The sequence below is a fragment of the Crotalus tigris genome, unplaced genomic scaffold, assembly GCF_016545835.1.
Source record: "Crotalus tigris isolate CLP2741 ecotype Arizona unplaced genomic scaffold, ASM1654583v1 scf7180000017614.5298720, whole genome shotgun sequence".
Lineage (NCBI taxonomy): Eukaryota > Metazoa > Chordata > Lepidosauria > Squamata > Viperidae > Crotalus > Crotalus tigris.
The window spans coordinates 1,601,725-1,616,999 of record NW_024096513.1 but is presented as its reverse complement, the minus strand read 5'-3'; the positions used below and the strand labels follow the sequence as shown (position 1 = coordinate 1,616,999).

General features: G+C 49.0%; 1 protein-coding gene across 3 annotated transcripts; it reads right to left on the bottom strand.

Annotated features, from left to right (window-relative positions):
• Positions 1-601: 601 nt before the first annotated feature.
• LOC120301052 (hippocalcin-like protein 4) lies at positions 602-15,050 on the bottom strand. Of its 3 annotated transcripts, none has more exons than XM_039327788.1 (4): positions 14,592-15,050; positions 6,372-6,541; positions 5,426-5,641; positions 602-4,972 (listed from the first exon to the last, which is right to left on the bottom strand). In XM_039327788.1, the coding sequence occupies exons 2-4, from the start codon at positions 6,531-6,533 to the stop codon at positions 4,775-4,777; spliced, it is 576 nt and encodes a 191-aa protein (XP_039183722.1). In that variant the 5' UTR covers positions 6,534-6,541; positions 14,592-15,050; the 3' UTR covers positions 602-4,774. The 3 variants fall into 3 exon arrangements, with proteins under 3 accessions (XP_039183722.1, XP_039183714.1, XP_039183704.1); XM_039327780.1 differs by having other exon boundaries at positions 14,440-15,044; XM_039327770.1 differs by lacking the exon at positions 14,592-15,050 and having other exon boundaries at positions 6,372-13,990.
• Between the last annotated feature and the right edge of the window lie 225 nt (positions 15,051-15,275).

Here is a 15,275-nt window from a genome sequence, read left to right as displayed (position 1 = left end):
TGAACCTCATATTTTCTTTCCCCCTTCCTTAATTTCCTATTTTTATTTTTCTTTGTATTTTATGCATTGATAAAACAATAACAGTTATATAAGGCAAGAGGTGTCTGCCCCCTTAACAGGAGAGATGCAGTGGGCAGGCTCTGCCCTTGCACACATTGGCAGACAGCGGAGGAGTATGGTTTATTTTCTAAATAATGTTTGCTTTCACTCTGCTGTTTGCAGCTGACACACAGCGGCCCTTTCCCACTTCGGAGTCTCACCGGAACTGCAGAGGTTCCACAAAGCCCCGAAGAGAGTTGGCTTTGGCCCAGGGATAATGCAGACTGAACCCTCAGCCTCTCTTCCACCACCCACCCATCTCAAACTGCCACCTCAGAGCTGTAGCCAGTCAAAAGGTTCACCAGAATTGATAGGCTGGTCTCTGGGGCAATTTAGGAAAGAGAACACCCCTCTGCCCCCCCCCCCAGTTATTGGTTTGTTGCCCATGACTATCCCAATGAGCAATGGACGCGTCAGCCACTGGGTGGGCAAAGTACCAGTTGTCTGAACCACTTTGAAAAAACGTGAAAATGTATTAATCTACACAAATCTAGCCAAAATATAGCATCACCTATATTACTTTAATAGCTTTTAAATACTTGTGAAAGAAACAGACTCCACAAATGACATGACTTTACTTCAACCTGATGAGGAGTATCATTTTTGTGAACCTCAAGAATTTAAAGTGTTGTCCTTGTCTCAAAATTTTGATCAAGAGGATGATAGTTCCCAGACTTCATTTAGTTTCTGAATTAGCCCATTTCTTAGGTTTGTGTTATAGCACTTTGCTATACATAAACCCCGTGGTCCAGTGCGGATGCTGGCCTGGTAAATAAAGTTCTTGGGCAAACTGGCTGCCCCACGACTACCGTCCCTCTCATAGGAGTTGCAAGGACCACAAAAAAAAAAAAAAAGCAACAGAGTGTCAATCCATCCACCTTTGTCACTGTCCAACAGACGTCCCAGCAGCATAGAACAGGTAGTCCTTGAGTTAGGGCTTTCTGTTGCTAACCAAAACATTTGTTAAGTGAGTTTTCCTCTTTTACAATCTTTGTTGCCACAGTTGATAAGTGAATCAGCGAAGTTGTTAAGTTAGTAACAGGGATGTGAAATGAATCTGGCTTCCCCATTGACTTTGCTTGTCAGAAGGTCGCACAAGGCAATCACATGACCTGGGACATTGCAACTGTCATAAATAAGCCAATTGCCAAGTGGCCATATGGTAGGTCCATCCGAGTTTCTATCATGTGACCATGGAGATGTTGCAACGGTTGTAAATGTGAAAAATGGTCGTAAGTCACTTTTTTCATTGCTGTTGTAGTTTTGAACAGTCACTAAACGAATGGTAAGTTGAGGACTACCTATAGATAAGAACATTGGAAAGGTGCTAAGGCTGGAATAGGCCCTCGGTCCACCTCGTCAGCATCCAACCAGCCTGTGAGACTAGCTGCCTGGGAGAAGGCCCAGATCTTCCAGAAACAACTGGACTTTCTTATGTTTCTTTTGAAGATGTTTCGCTTCTCATCCAAGAAGCTTCTTCAGCTCTGACTAGATGTTGGGGAGTGGGAGGATTTATATTGCTTGCAGACAGATGGTCCTTTGCATTCCTTTAGCCAGTCCTTGGGGCCATTTTGGAGGTTTACCTGTGTAAATGTGTGTGGAGCCTTCTTGGCTGCAGGATGTCTTCTACCTTGGGTCCTTTCACTGTTGAAAATAGGCACAGGCTCTTGGGGATGAATCTGTGACGTCTGCATCTCAAACTGAAGTGCAAATGGTTCCCATAGTTTGCAAGGTTTTCTGGAAATCCGTTCATACTCTCACCATTCGAAGGCTTTTCATCCCAAAGTGCATAGCTAAAGTGCATGCCCTTTGTGAAAACCACATTGGCTGCCCTTATGACAACTGCTGGCTGCCAACAGAGGCCCAACAGACTGTGATTTTTAATATGGCAGAAAAGTATAAATATGCCAACTGCTTTTAATTAATATTCCTTAGTTTGAAGTAGATTAAACCTTGCTTTTGCTCGGGCTCCAAAACCTTGCTGGAGCTCAGCCAAGCATGTGATGTGGCTCTCGGCCCGAAGGAACTGCGCCACTGGAGTGGGAGTGTCCAGGGTGCATCCGGGGCTGGGCCTGGGGCCGGGCCCTCCATGAAAACACAGGGTGCCTCCTCCCTCTCCCACCCTCCTCCCTAATTTCAGCCATTTCCAAGCATGTGGGTTGCTCCCAGATGCTGACAGCTTTCACCTGCAAACCCCTTTTCCTGTAGTTTCATCAGCTATTTTCTTACTGCAAACAATCTGGGAAAGTGGCAAAGGCAAGCAAGCCACACAAGAGGTGAGACTGGAAACTCTCAAGAGTTCCCCTCCCCTCCCTGGTACACAGAGACAGACCAGGCTCACTGATCATTCTTTTATTCAGAGACCAAATTGCAAACTCCCATCGGATGAGGATTTCTTTGAACACTTAAATAAAAATAGATTTACATGTGTGCACACATACACACTCCCCAACCTACCTCACAGTTCCTAAACAAGTACAATACTCACAATCACAATAAGCAGATAGGACAATCTCCAAGAGCAATGTTCAGGGCAGGACGGGACACAGCAGCCAAAGGGACTGCCTTGGCACAGACAGTGGCTGCCTTGCGGCGCATGAAACCTTCCTGGGACCCTAAATCAACCCCACCTCATTTCTTCTGCCCCAGTCAAAGAACTGCCAAGAAGAAACTAAAGACATCCACCATAAAAAGTGCAATTCACTAGAACTCTGCCTGGACAAAGTCTGTTTCATTCGACCTGACTTGTTTCCTTCCACACATGAACTCCAGGCCTTTGATTCACATGGCAAGCCACAGCTAACCTTCCACCCTGCAAAAGCTGCTGGGGAGCAAATGACCTACAGCTGCCAGTAACTGTGCTCTGTTCTGAGCCTTTTGCCCAGTCCTTCCACTGCTTTACGATGGGGGGACATCCCCCCCCCCAAGAATGCCTGAAATTCTCATCACCCTTTTTCTTGGCACTTCTGTACTCTGTACTTTTTCCTTTAGCCATTCTAACCAGACACTTCATCGCAGGGAGGTTACCATCACCTTGGCCTTCTGGAGTAGCCAATTCACATTTTGCCCTAAATGTCATGGGGCATCAATCACGGTGCATGTCTGCTCAGCTGTAAACCTTAAATGCTAAGGGGGGAAGGGGGGGGAGAGAGAGAGAGAGAGAGAGAGAGAGAGAGAGAGAGAGAGAGAGAGAGAGAGAGAGAAGGAATGAAGAATTGAAAGGCATCAGAGTTGCCAGAACCACTGGTGCTCCCTGCCACACCTCCTTTTCCTGTTCCCCTTAGGAGCACAGCTAGTTCCCAGGTTGCAAGTTGGAAGGAACAAAAAGCAGCTTATTTACGTCTGTCACAGGTTACATCTGTCCCCAAACAGAGCATTCCTCCATGGAACTCCCAGTCTCTGGCAAGGCTCATTGAAAGTCCCCTCTGGTGCCCTTTGCTTGCACCAACAGTTTATTTTTAATCCACTGGCCACCCAAGAATAATCTTTCTGGGGGCCCTCCAGACTGAGGCTCCTGCAATCTCCACCAATAGGAGTTTATCAGCACCATCCCTGGCTTTTGGGGAAAGCCAGTGCCTCTTCCATCTTCAGAGCCCATTAATTATTACAATGAATTATTGGCAGAAGCAAAAATGAAAACAACCTGTACTTTTACATACGATAAGATTAGTACAGAAATATACTTTTTAGCAAGCGCTGTAACAGTGTCCCTCTGCCTCCAAAGATGGAGAGCAGGAATCTCAATCAGCCCTCCCCAACCAAATCTTTCCAAAGGTGTGGGAATACAGCTCCCCCATCCCCAGTCAGGCCCTTTTGGCTGGCTGGAGGTGGGAATTTAATTAGAGATCCAGAGGGTGGATTTGTGCAGGGAACAATGGTCTAAAGCAGGGATTTCCAAACTTGGCAACTTTAAGACTAATGGACTTCAACTCCCAGAATTCCCCAGCCAGTCAAAGCCCCAGCCAATTCTTCAATTCTGAAGTTGAAGTCCACAAGTCTTAAAGTTGCCAAGTTTGGAGACCCCTGGTCTAAAGGGGGGGGGGGAGGTACAGGATTTTTTTTTTTATTTCCAAAAAGAAACCACAGGCTCCCCCTGGCCAAAAACAGTTGCATCTGGTAGTGAAGAAGTGATGGGGGGAAGGAGAGAAAAGAAATATTTCCTCTTTTCAGGCTTGGGGGGAAATCCTCAGGGCACTGAGTGGAAAACACAGCCCTAGACCTGCCATCCAAAAGAGTTTCTGTAAAGATTTGTTGTGGGGGACACAATGGGGGGAGGGGATATAGTTTTTTTCTACCCTTAAGAGCAAAAGCTAGTAATTTAAGATAATGGGCCTTGCAGCTGTAGCCATCTGGATCTTGGATTCAGGCAGCCCATTAGAAGTTAAATTTGCTGCCAGGTCTTGGGAACACCTCATGTCCAAGAAGCACAGGCCAGAGGCTCCAGCCAGAGTAGGCCCAGTGGATAGAGGTGGACATCTCCTGGCTTAGAAGCTAAGGCCCCTGGCCAAAGGGTCAACATCTGGGCTGGCTATGCTGGTGCAAGTGCTGGGACAAGCCCTTGCAGACTCATCTGGGCAAAGGCAGCAGCCTCCCTCAAGAGGGGGCTTGCAGCCCTAAAGAGAAAAAGACAGCACACAGCCAGGCAGAGGATGGGCTGACTAGTGCCCCAACCCTTCTACTTCTGCATGTCACACTGCAGCAGGAGGACAATTGAGGGGTCGCTCTTGGCTGCCTCCTTGAACTCTTCCAGGCTGATCTGGTCATCTTTATCCTTATCCATCTTGGTAAAGATCTTGTCGACCCGCTGCTGGGGTGTCAGCCCATCTTGATCCATCCTCATCATAATAACAGTACCCACCATCTTGTAGATAGCCTGAAAGACAGATGGGGAAAATGAGGCCATGGTTCTTCCAGTGCTGATCACAAGACTTAATACCTACTTTGCTGCCCCCTCCCCCACCTGCAATAAGCAACTATAGACCATGCATAGACTTCTGGATACCCGAAGGCAGGACCATCAACATAGGACCAGCTTATGAGAGATATGGTACCATTGTATTTATCTGCTCTTCATTTCAGGAAAGGACAACTTTGGGGGGATTGTGAGCCACAAGGATTTCCTGATTTTCCTGACTTTTGTAGTTTGGTCAAGCTTATTTTATGGGGTTCACAGGGAAAAAAACTATAAAGCTGTAGAAAATTGTGTCTCCTTTGAGTGATGAGCTGCTGTGACTTCACAACATAATTTCAGCTTAGCCACCCTGCACTGACCTAATTATGAATACCAAGCCTGAGGTGGAAATCCCCCCAAGAGAATCTCTGTTACCTCAATGATCTCTAGCATCTCTAAGCGTGTGATCTTCCCATCCCCATCCAAGTCATACATCTCGAAGGCCCAATTCAACTTTTGTTCAAAGCTGCCCCTGGAAGTGACGGACAGAGCGCAAATGAACTCCCGGAAGTCAATGGTCCCATCTCCGTTCTTGTCAAACGTGCGGAAAGCATGCTGGGCAAACTTGGATGCGTCACCATAGGGAAAAAACTGCAAGAGGAAAAATGGGAGAAGCGTCATCACAGGGGCTGCTGCCTCAGGTGAAACACCTGCAGGTGCTCCAGCAGCAGAAACAGCAACAGCGGCAGCATCCCATCCCTTGAGAACCTGACCCAATCAATGCTGAACAGAAATGCTACTTTTACTTTGTTGCTTTTCCTAAGGTTCATTCCAGAAAGTCACAAATGACTTGAAAAGTGCATCCTATCCCTTGCAAAGCCAGTATGGTGACATGGCTAATCTGTTGGATTAGAAGTGATGAAGCCCAGATTTATGATATCCTGAGTCTTGGGCTCAAGTTCTCTCAAGAGCTTGCTAGGTAACCCTGAACCAGTTACTCTCTCCTGCCTCACAGGACTGATGTTACAGGGCATAATGGCCACCTTGAGCTCCAGATGGGTGGCTTCACTGATAAGCCAACATTATCCAAGTGAGCTTCATCGGACCTATAGCAGTCAGAAAGTAGAACAGAATAGAACTTTCTTTATTGGCCAAGTGTGGTTGGACACACAAGGAATTTGTCTCAGGTGCATAAGCTCTCACAAGCAACAAAGTGACAAATCATAAATCATAAGATACAACCAACAAACTTCTTAAAATGGGACAGCACAGATTCCAGCCTTTGTGGCTACTCCGGGAGCTTTGAGGTTCATACATCAAGGGAGTGCCTGGTCGAAGCAAGCTGCCCTAACTCAGCTGCCCTCGCCCCTCCATGCCATACCTTGATGTAGAGTTGCTGGAATTCCTCCAAGTTGAGAATGCCTGTGGGGCAGTCTTTCAGAAAGCCCTTGTACCATTGTTTCAGCTCCTGCTCATTAAATTCAGTGCTTCTCACCAGGTCATCCAGCATCTCTGGAGCCAACTTGCTGTTGTGCTTCCCCATTGTGACTTCTGGAAAGAGAAAGGTGCTAGCCATGCCACTTTCCTGGCACAGTCTTCAGTTGCCTCTGGCTCCCTCCCTCTGTCATGTGCCCACTCTGGGTCATAAAGCTGCATGGGATAGAATATACCCCTTCATTTTCCCGAAGGACTGTTCCTCTGATGGTGCTGCATATTTCATAACAAAAGGGAGCCAAACGGTGATTCACTAACACCGGGAGATAGACATGCCAGAAGGATTACCTATATGAAGCCAACAGTCTACATTATTCTAGAATTAAGCCAATGGAACTGCGTTTCTTTTTTTCAATTTTTCAATTTCTTTTTCAACTAAACATTTGGCGGGAAAAACAGTTTACTTACTTTATTCTTTAGAAATTTTTAAATTCTTAATGATCTAAAAGGAAAAAATTAAAAAATCACAGAAAAAGAGACAGACATTTAAAACAGGGAAGATAGTTATGAATTTTTCAACAAAGGGTCAAAAACATTTGTAAATTATTGTAAACTGACACATTGCAACAGGGAAATATTAATTTTTAGAACATTTTAATTTTTAACAAACAAAAAAATCATGGAAATAAAGACTTTCCAAGCGTTTCGTTACCAAGCTAGATAACATCTTCAGTGGCGTAAGATTATTAGGTTTGCCATCTGAACAATGACACAGAGAGAAAAGCAAAACTGATCTTCAGCATTTGGGCGGCAAATAGTTCTTTGAGGTTGAACAACAGCATTGCCAACTTCAGCAAGTCACCTGACAACCAATCAAACGAAGAGATAAGGAGAGGTGAGAAGGAAGAGGAACTCTGATATAAAACAGGACACAATACCAAGAATGAATGCATTTGGTTAACAGAAAAGGAAAAAAGAAAGATGTTGTCATAGGTATATACTACAGGCCATCCAATCAAGTAGAAGAAATAAATGAACATTTTGCTACTAATTTATACAATAACAGAGCTTGAAGATCTTTGAGCCCAGCCCCTGCACAAGCAGGAGACCCTATACCATTCCAGACAAGTGGCTGTCCAGTCTCTTCTTAAAAGCCTCCAGTGATGGAGCACCCGCAACTTCTGGTGGCAAGGAGTTCCACTGGTTAATTGTTCCACTGGTTAATTGTCAGGAAGTTTAATTCCAGGTTGCTTCTCTCCTTGATTGGCTTCCGCCCATTGTTTCTTGTCTTGTCACCTGGTGCTTTCAAAAATAATTGAACCCCTCTTCTTTGTAGCCGCTCAAGTATTGCAACATTCCTATCATGTCACCCCTAGTCCTTTTGGGGACCTGCAGCCCCGCAGCCCTCTCCCCACTGGCCAGGGTGCCTGGCTGGGAGGCTGTGGTCAGCAAAGCCTTCAGGCTTCCTCCTCGCACCCTCCCGCCAGTAGACTAGACAGCTCCCTGGGAGAAAGGCCCAGTAGCCTCCAAGCCCCCTGCAAGCCAAACGCTTGGGGGGTCAAGTGAGGGCATTGGCACAGAGGGATGGTGCCCCCTTTGCAAAAGGAAACTGCTGCTAAACTGCTGTCTCCACTTCTGGGTTCAGTTTCTCTTCCACGCTCTCCTTTCAATGCCAAGGAACTGACAACTCAGCGCTTAATGTATTTACCCTTCTCTCTCTCGAAAGGCACATTCCTTCTGACCTCCAGGGAAGTGAAGGGCCAGGAGAGGAAATCTTGTTTTTCTGGTCAGCTCCTGATAGGGCCCGGAAGCCCTTGTGCCAACTGGTACTGAGAATCATAATTCCTTCTTTGCCAGCCACCGTGGACCATAATAGCTCATTTTATGCACCTTCCACAAGTCCCCAGCCACAGGCGAGCTACGCAGATGGGCGTAAAGAGGAATTTGGTCTGCAGACCAAAGACTGTCCCAAGAAACGCCACTTCTTGGTGCCCAGCCCCTGTGGTTCAGCAGTAAAATGTGACCCAAACAGTTTCTCCTTGCGATGGTTCTGCAGTAAGTGAGATCTGAAGATATACTGCCCCTGAACTTGGATGTTTCATCACCATGCCTAATAATGGTTGTGCCTTTACTAGGGCAACCGCCCTGTCTTGTGAGGACGAGTTTTATGATTTGCTGCCTGACATTTTGGGCAATGCAGGTACATTTGCAGACTTACAACCATTCATTTGGTGACCGTTTGAACCTGCAATGGCACTGAAAAAAGTGACTTACAACCATTCCTCACACTTATGACCCCCGCAGCCTCCCCAGGATCACGGGACCAAAATTTGGGTGCTGGCAACTGGCATGTACTTAGGGTAGTCTCGGCACCCGAGCCACCTGATCACCACTTGCAACCTTCCCCGCCAGCTTCCCACAAGCAAAGGGAATGGGGGAAGCGGGATTCCCTTCACAATGGTTGTGATCCACTTAACGGCCATGGCAAAAAACTGTAAAACCGTGTGTGACTCACTTAAGGACCACCTTGCTTAGCAACCAAAATTTGTGGTGAGGCCGACACCTACTGCAGGTATCACCAGTTCAGCCATTTTGCAAAGGCATTGCGAGGAAGAAATCTAATCTTTTTCCAAAAAATAAATAATAAAGTAAAATAAAGATAAAATAAATAATAAAATAAAGTAAAATAAAACAAAATAATAAAAATAAAATAAACTAATAATCTATCAGGCTGCCAAACAGGAGGAAAACATTCCAGGCCAAAACCTGAACTGCTGCAAGTCAGAACAGTTTATTTGTGGCCAACATTTGACTTGTCTACCTATGATACACAATCTGTCTATGCCCCGACACAGAGACAGGCGTCTTTTCATTGCTTTGTGCAACCCAGGACTTGCTGTTAAAGAGACAGGATCCAAGACTCAGCTTCACTCAGTCCTACACAGATTTAACCCTGTGTGGGTCCAGCAAGTGAATGACCAAGAAAGTGTAATAGTAGAATTGGGGGAGGGGGGAAAGAGACAAATGAAGTTTCCAAACATAAATTAACCAGCTTTAAATCTCTTGGAAAGTCTATTTTATAAGTACAAAAACAGATATAAATAAGTTACACTGTACTGGACAGGCCAGTCTTCATAAAAGTCTTAGCTGCTCTTATGCATTCCATGCGTCTCTTTAGCTCTACTGGATTTCGTCCAGAACCTCTTTATCCGGGAGAGGGGCAGGGTTTTTTTATCCCACCTTTTTGCCAGGCGCTGGACACCACACTTTGGTTTCCCATTTTTCCCAGGCAACAACCCTGCAAAGTAGGCTGGATCAAGAGGCACCGAGTGGCCAAAGTCAGGGGGGATTTAGACCCACCTCCTCCCACTCCTTAACCAGGATCTCAGAGGGCTCTCTCTGACCAGTTTTGTGGGAACCACTGTCTGCTCTGGCAAAGTCTAAGGAGGTGGAAACAAGAGTTGTTCTTTGAGGCTCGGCTGAGGGATGGCTGCTTTGCACCCTCAGATTCCTCCTCCTCTCTCCCAGACTGGATACCTGGTGGATGATCTTCAGAGGGCAGAAAAGGAACAGCAGCCATTTCACTGTCCCCTTCCTCTGTTGCGCATGGCAACGGATGCTGTGGCTGTCATGGCAACTGCTGCATTGTTGCGAGATTGACCCCTGCAACAGCAGCAGCAGCAAACATCTCCCTGCTCTCTGTTATGACCAAGCAAAAGCCGCCACAGGGACCCCCTTCTGATGGTCCCTGCAGCTCCAGGAAAGAGGTTGCTGCCATTTTGAAAGTCTGCTTGATCCTAACTTGCAAAGCCTGTTTTCAACGGAACCAAGGATGGGGCAGCCAATTTTTCAGGGGAGGGATGGCTCTCCTTCACTGGGTGCAGTTAAGCAGAAGCTGCACCAACCTCTGTCAAGCATGCTTCAACAGGGACTCTCTCACCAAACAGCGAGTTAGTCTTGATAGCCACAATGACTCCTCTCATTGCTGCTATGTCTGTACCCAACACTCTTCAGGTCAAATATATGAAGCACTGAATTGATCGGCAATATAAAGAAAAGCATGGTGGATTCACAGGAGCTTAAGCTTAACTTGCAAATCATCTAAGATTGTGCTCAACATCCAAAACAGAGCAGGCAATCCTCAAAAAACCTTACAGAACGTCTTATGGGACTGGAGGAACTACCACCTCTGAATCCTCAGGCTCTTTACGGATCTTGCAAAAAAGGTCTGCAAGATAAAAGGTCTGGCTAATTGAATTTGCAGGCTCTCACCTGTGCTACAAGAAAAAGCAAAATGGAAAGAGGCCTGTAGCCCTACCTGAGCAGAAAACTAGGAGAACCTCTTTCAGAACTGGAAGCTTACTTGATTTGCAATGCAGCTTTCTGCCGAAAGACTGGAATGAGAAGTGTTTATTTGTTAAGAAGGCATCTATGTGTATATATAGGAGGGGGAGGGGAACTGCCCTTTTCCAAGGAACTCCCACAGGTCCTACTTCCCACCCATGAAGGCAAACAGATATGCAGCTTAGATGCGGTCAGCTGTTCCAACCAGCATGTCAAGCAGGCTCTCTGGGCCACTGCTTCAGATGCCAATCCTGCTCTCGCTGTCTCCATACCTTCAGTATCTGGAAGTCAATAGTTCACCTGATGGACCGTCATGCCCATCTCTCTGGGCTGCCTTCCAGTTCCTCATCAGCATCTGAGATCACTGTGCTATTTAATATGCCTAGAATGGCTGCCAGGTTCCACGCTGTTTTGCCCATCGTCCTTCTTGGCACAGGTGTGCTTGTCCACCCTTGGAAGGCAAGCACAACCCCATAGGCATGACCACCACTGGGATGCAGCTCCGCCAATCCCCTACCCTTTCTTGTTTGACCCATGCATTTTCTATGCTGGACTGATTTTCTTAATTTTGCTTCAGGAACCGTAACAGGTTGTAAAGGAGTGGCCATTTGCATAATTCCACGTAAGAGAATGAACAAAAGGTCTGGTAAGAATGCAGTTTTGTCTTGCCTTTAAAATCCTGGGTTTCTCTGAGTTACAGTTAGACACGGTGCTTTTAAAAACAAACACCACTTTGCTTGAGGTGTCATTTTGCTATAAGTGTTTGGGTCCCTCCCGGTGGCATTTTGTACAGACTTCTGTGACAGGTAGGGAAGACCTGGGAAGAGGGCCCAGAAATAGCTTTCAAGGCACCCAAAGTCCCACATCACTGAGCCCTCAGATTCCCTTCCTTGGCTTTCTCTGCATATTGGTTATTTTCTCCATAATCAAGCTGGACAACTACTGAAGCCAAAAATAGGCAAGAAGGGTAAAAAAAATCAGTTACGCCACCAAGCTCCTCCAGAGAGAATCTCCAGCAGATACAGGAATGTCCTGACTGGAGCTGACCATCTTGCCTTGGATGAGAGAGATCCTAACCCAAAGAGATGCCCATGGAAGGGGAGCCAGTGCTTCTCAGAGAGAGAGGCAAAGTCTTCAAATGACAGGGTCAGCCTCTCCCAATTCACCACTCTGGGCGCAACAGACACAACCTCATCCAGCATGTCCAAAGACTGGCAAAGAGGAGAGCCACGTCAGTCTGTGGTGGTCCAAGAGCAGGAGAAACTGGGCAGCTGATACCTTTTAATAATTGCTTAGTGGAAAAAGCTGCTCATCTGCTGCTTCTTAGGCTCCCTCTGAGTTTTTGTGTTGGATCCGTGATCTCAGAATCAATCTGAGAAAGGCCCTTTAAGGTCAGCGAGCCCACCCTTGGGCTCAGTCCACAGGCCAGCACCCATGACAAATGACTGTCTGGCCTCTCCTTGGACCCATCCAGGAAGGGGACACCATGGACTCCCTGGGAAATCGGCTCAGCTCTCAACCTGCCCTTCCTGTTGAGAATCTTTTCCCCAACGTTCAGTTGGAATCTGCCTTACTCCAGCCTGTCATTCCTAGTCCAGCGCTGTGGAGCGCTAGACACGAGTCATGCCCATCCTCTTGGGGTGCTCTTTTGGGGAGCCGGATGCTTTTCAATAGGGAAGAGCTGAGCTATGACACCCTCAGAACTGTGGTGCATTCACAGCAGGAGCCACAAAACACTCCTCCCCCTTCGCTTTGCCAAGGAGAAAACAAGGCTGATCTAATCTGGTTTACAAAATGTTCTGAACACGAGAAAATGCTCCAAAAGGACTCCCTATTCTGGCTACTGCTTGGCATTTGCTGGACAACTGAGATCCCTACTCAGACCTCCAGGAATTTGCCCTCAAAACTCAAGGCGGAACAGTGCCATCAAAGGACCTCTCTCCCCCTTCCCTCTGACTTGCCCTCATCCACACTTCTGCAGGCTATTTTCTTGCTCTGTTTTCCAGCTTGGCCTTTCCCAGCTTGGTGCCCAGAGACCTCAACAGTCTTGGTGCCCAGACTGTTAAGGCTCAGTGAATACAAGAAAGCTTGTGATTGCTTGTGATCCAAATGACTGGATAACCAATACAGAGTTTAACTTAGTGTTCTTACGCTGGCTATTCTCTGGGTTCACATAAACCACTCAATCAGAAACAAAATCCAGTGGTGGGGGCCCATTCACTGAGACCCCTCCAAAACTATGCCAAGCTGGCTCTGTTGCGTTAATGCAGCTGGCTCAGGTTTGTAACTGATCCATCTAAATATGCTTATGAAGTCCTTCTGTAAAATAAGGCATTCTGCCCGTATTCAGCCCCATCCAGGGGTCTCTCTGTTGCTGAACCCATGGCTTCTTCCCTAGCAGATGACCCTGGCCATTTTCCCCGCCTCACCCCCAGGCTGGATAAGATGGGTAACTGGCTCTTGAAGATAGGTCAGAGGAAAGCACTGCCCCCCACCCAGGGGAGGGTCTGACTAATTCTTCCAGTTCCCAAACCAAAGACAGCCCAGGGGGGCAATTACAGCCAGATTGGCTCATGGTGAGCCAACCAGGCCACTGACTCAGTCAATTAAGAGGGCCCAGAGTGGTAGTCAATCAGCTTCATTTTCATGTAGATGTTCACACCGTTGTTCACACTGAGGTTGGCTGCATCAGCAAAAGAGGAGCCTGTTCTGTTCCCCTCTTTGGGCCGAGCACAAACTGGATCTCCAGAAGAGGCTTTGGGGGCTTCAGGATACTGTCCTTGGAAATGCAGGCATGAGGGTTGCAGACCCAAGACCCCCTTGCTTGACTCCCCCAGGAGCCTCCTGCTGCAAGGGGTGTGTATGTGCGTGAGGCACAACAATGGTTTGCTCACCCCCCCATCTGCCCATCTGCAAGTTTTTTGGACACAGCAAGAGTCTTTTTGTCAATCCCTCTGCCTGACTAATTGTTGCAAAGACCCTGATGGATAAGGAAAGCCCTTAGGGGAGGGGGAAGAGCTATGTGACCTTTTGAATGCAGAGAAGCAGGTTGCAGTCAAAGGTCAGCACTTCCTTCTCTAGCCATTGTAAAAATAGCTGGAAAATAGGAAAAACGCCTCTCCGCGCCCCCCTCCCACTTCAGACAACAGATTTGTCATTTGCCTCCTTGGCTGAGAAGAGGCAACCACGCAGCTCCTTTGCCTCCCCCTCCCCCGGTTTGCAAAGGCAAGAACCTTACCACGCACCCCCACGCCAGACAGTCAAGAGGTTCCCTACGGGCAGGCTTGCCGCAAAGGACGGGGAGAAGGGGCGTAGGGGATGGGCGGGCAGACGGGTGGAGCCCAAGGGGGCTTGGCGGGGGAGTGAGAAGCGAGTGGAAGGGGACCGCTTCGATCTCCACCTTCCCTCGGGCCGGAAGGCAGCGCCTGCTTCGCCTTCCAGCGCTCGGCTCCAGAACCGCCAAGCAAGCCTGAAGGCGCGAGGCGCGTGTCTCCCCGGCACCCACCTGCGCGCCCCTGGGCCCGGGGGGGGGGTGTCTGCGGAGCCCTATGGCAGGAATCCGCCGCAGCCCCACGAGGAAGAGGCGCCACAGCCGCCAGCGATCCCGGGCGCGGCGGAGCAGCGCCAAGCGGAACCTCTCGAGCTCCAGAAGGGCCGGCGCCGTAGCTCACCTGGCGGGCGCGGGTCGGGTCGTAGTCCGGTTGCTTGCCTGCCCTCCCTCCCTCCTTCCCTGGGAGGCGCGTCCGGTGCGGAGCCGGAGCCGCGGGAACAGCGAGCGCTCCGCGGGGAAGCCGAGGAGGAGCTCCGCCGCGCTGAGCCCCACCTGCGCCGCCGCCGCCTTCAGCACCTTCCTTGCCCGCCTCGCCTGGAGCAGAATGTGGCACGCCCGGCGCCCGCCCGCCGCCTCCGCGCGGAGTCTCATTGGCCGCGCCGAGTGGCAGTCACCCCTCTTTCGCTCCTGGAGGGGCGACTCCCCTCCCGGGCAGCGGAGTGGTCCGGAGCCCCGGCGAAGAAGCAGCCTTGCGCTCGGCCGAGGCAGGAGCGGACTGGGGTTGCCCTGAGGCGGGGCAGCCCTTCGGGGTGCTTGTTAGTCCGAGGGGCCGGCGGGAGGGGCTGCTCGCTGCGCGGACGCAGCTCCTGCAGGAGCCCCAGAGGGCCGTCGAGCCTGCTCAGCGGGGCGGCTCGGTCGCCGCGGGGGCCAGCGGGCTGCGGGCGCTGCGGCGAGAAGGGCTGCCTAGTCACAAAATGGCTGCCGGAGGGGGAGAGTATGGAAGGCGGCCCAGATTCACCTGAAGGCTCCTTGCCGCAGCCCCCCTCCCTCGTTCTGCCCCTCTTCTGAAAATTTGGGGGGGGGGCACCGGCAATAAAGAACGTGCCGGGGCTCGCTATCCGTTTCCCACGCAGCTTGAATTTTTGAAACACTGAAATAATTTTCCATTAGAAACAGCCGGCTCAGGAAACCATTAGGTGGAAGGGGAGCCCAGCAGGATGGGTCTCCAGGTGCATT

What these genes read in the sequence shown, in the direction of transcription:
- LOC120301052 (XM_039327770.1), bottom strand. Translation starts at nt 6,566, where the DNA reads ATGGCTAGCACCTTTCTCTTTCCAGAAGTCACAATGGGGAAGCACAAC. An exon ending in TCCAGCAACTCTACATCAAG is followed by an intron (nt 5,642 to 6,371) that starts GTATGGCATGGA and finishes TTCCTCTTGCAG; the next exon opens with TTTTTTCCCTATGGTGACGC. An exon ending in AGATGCTAGAGATCATTGAG is followed by an intron (nt 4,973 to 5,425) that starts GTAACAGAGATT and finishes TCTGTCTTTCAG; the next exon opens with GCTATCTACAAGATGGTGGG.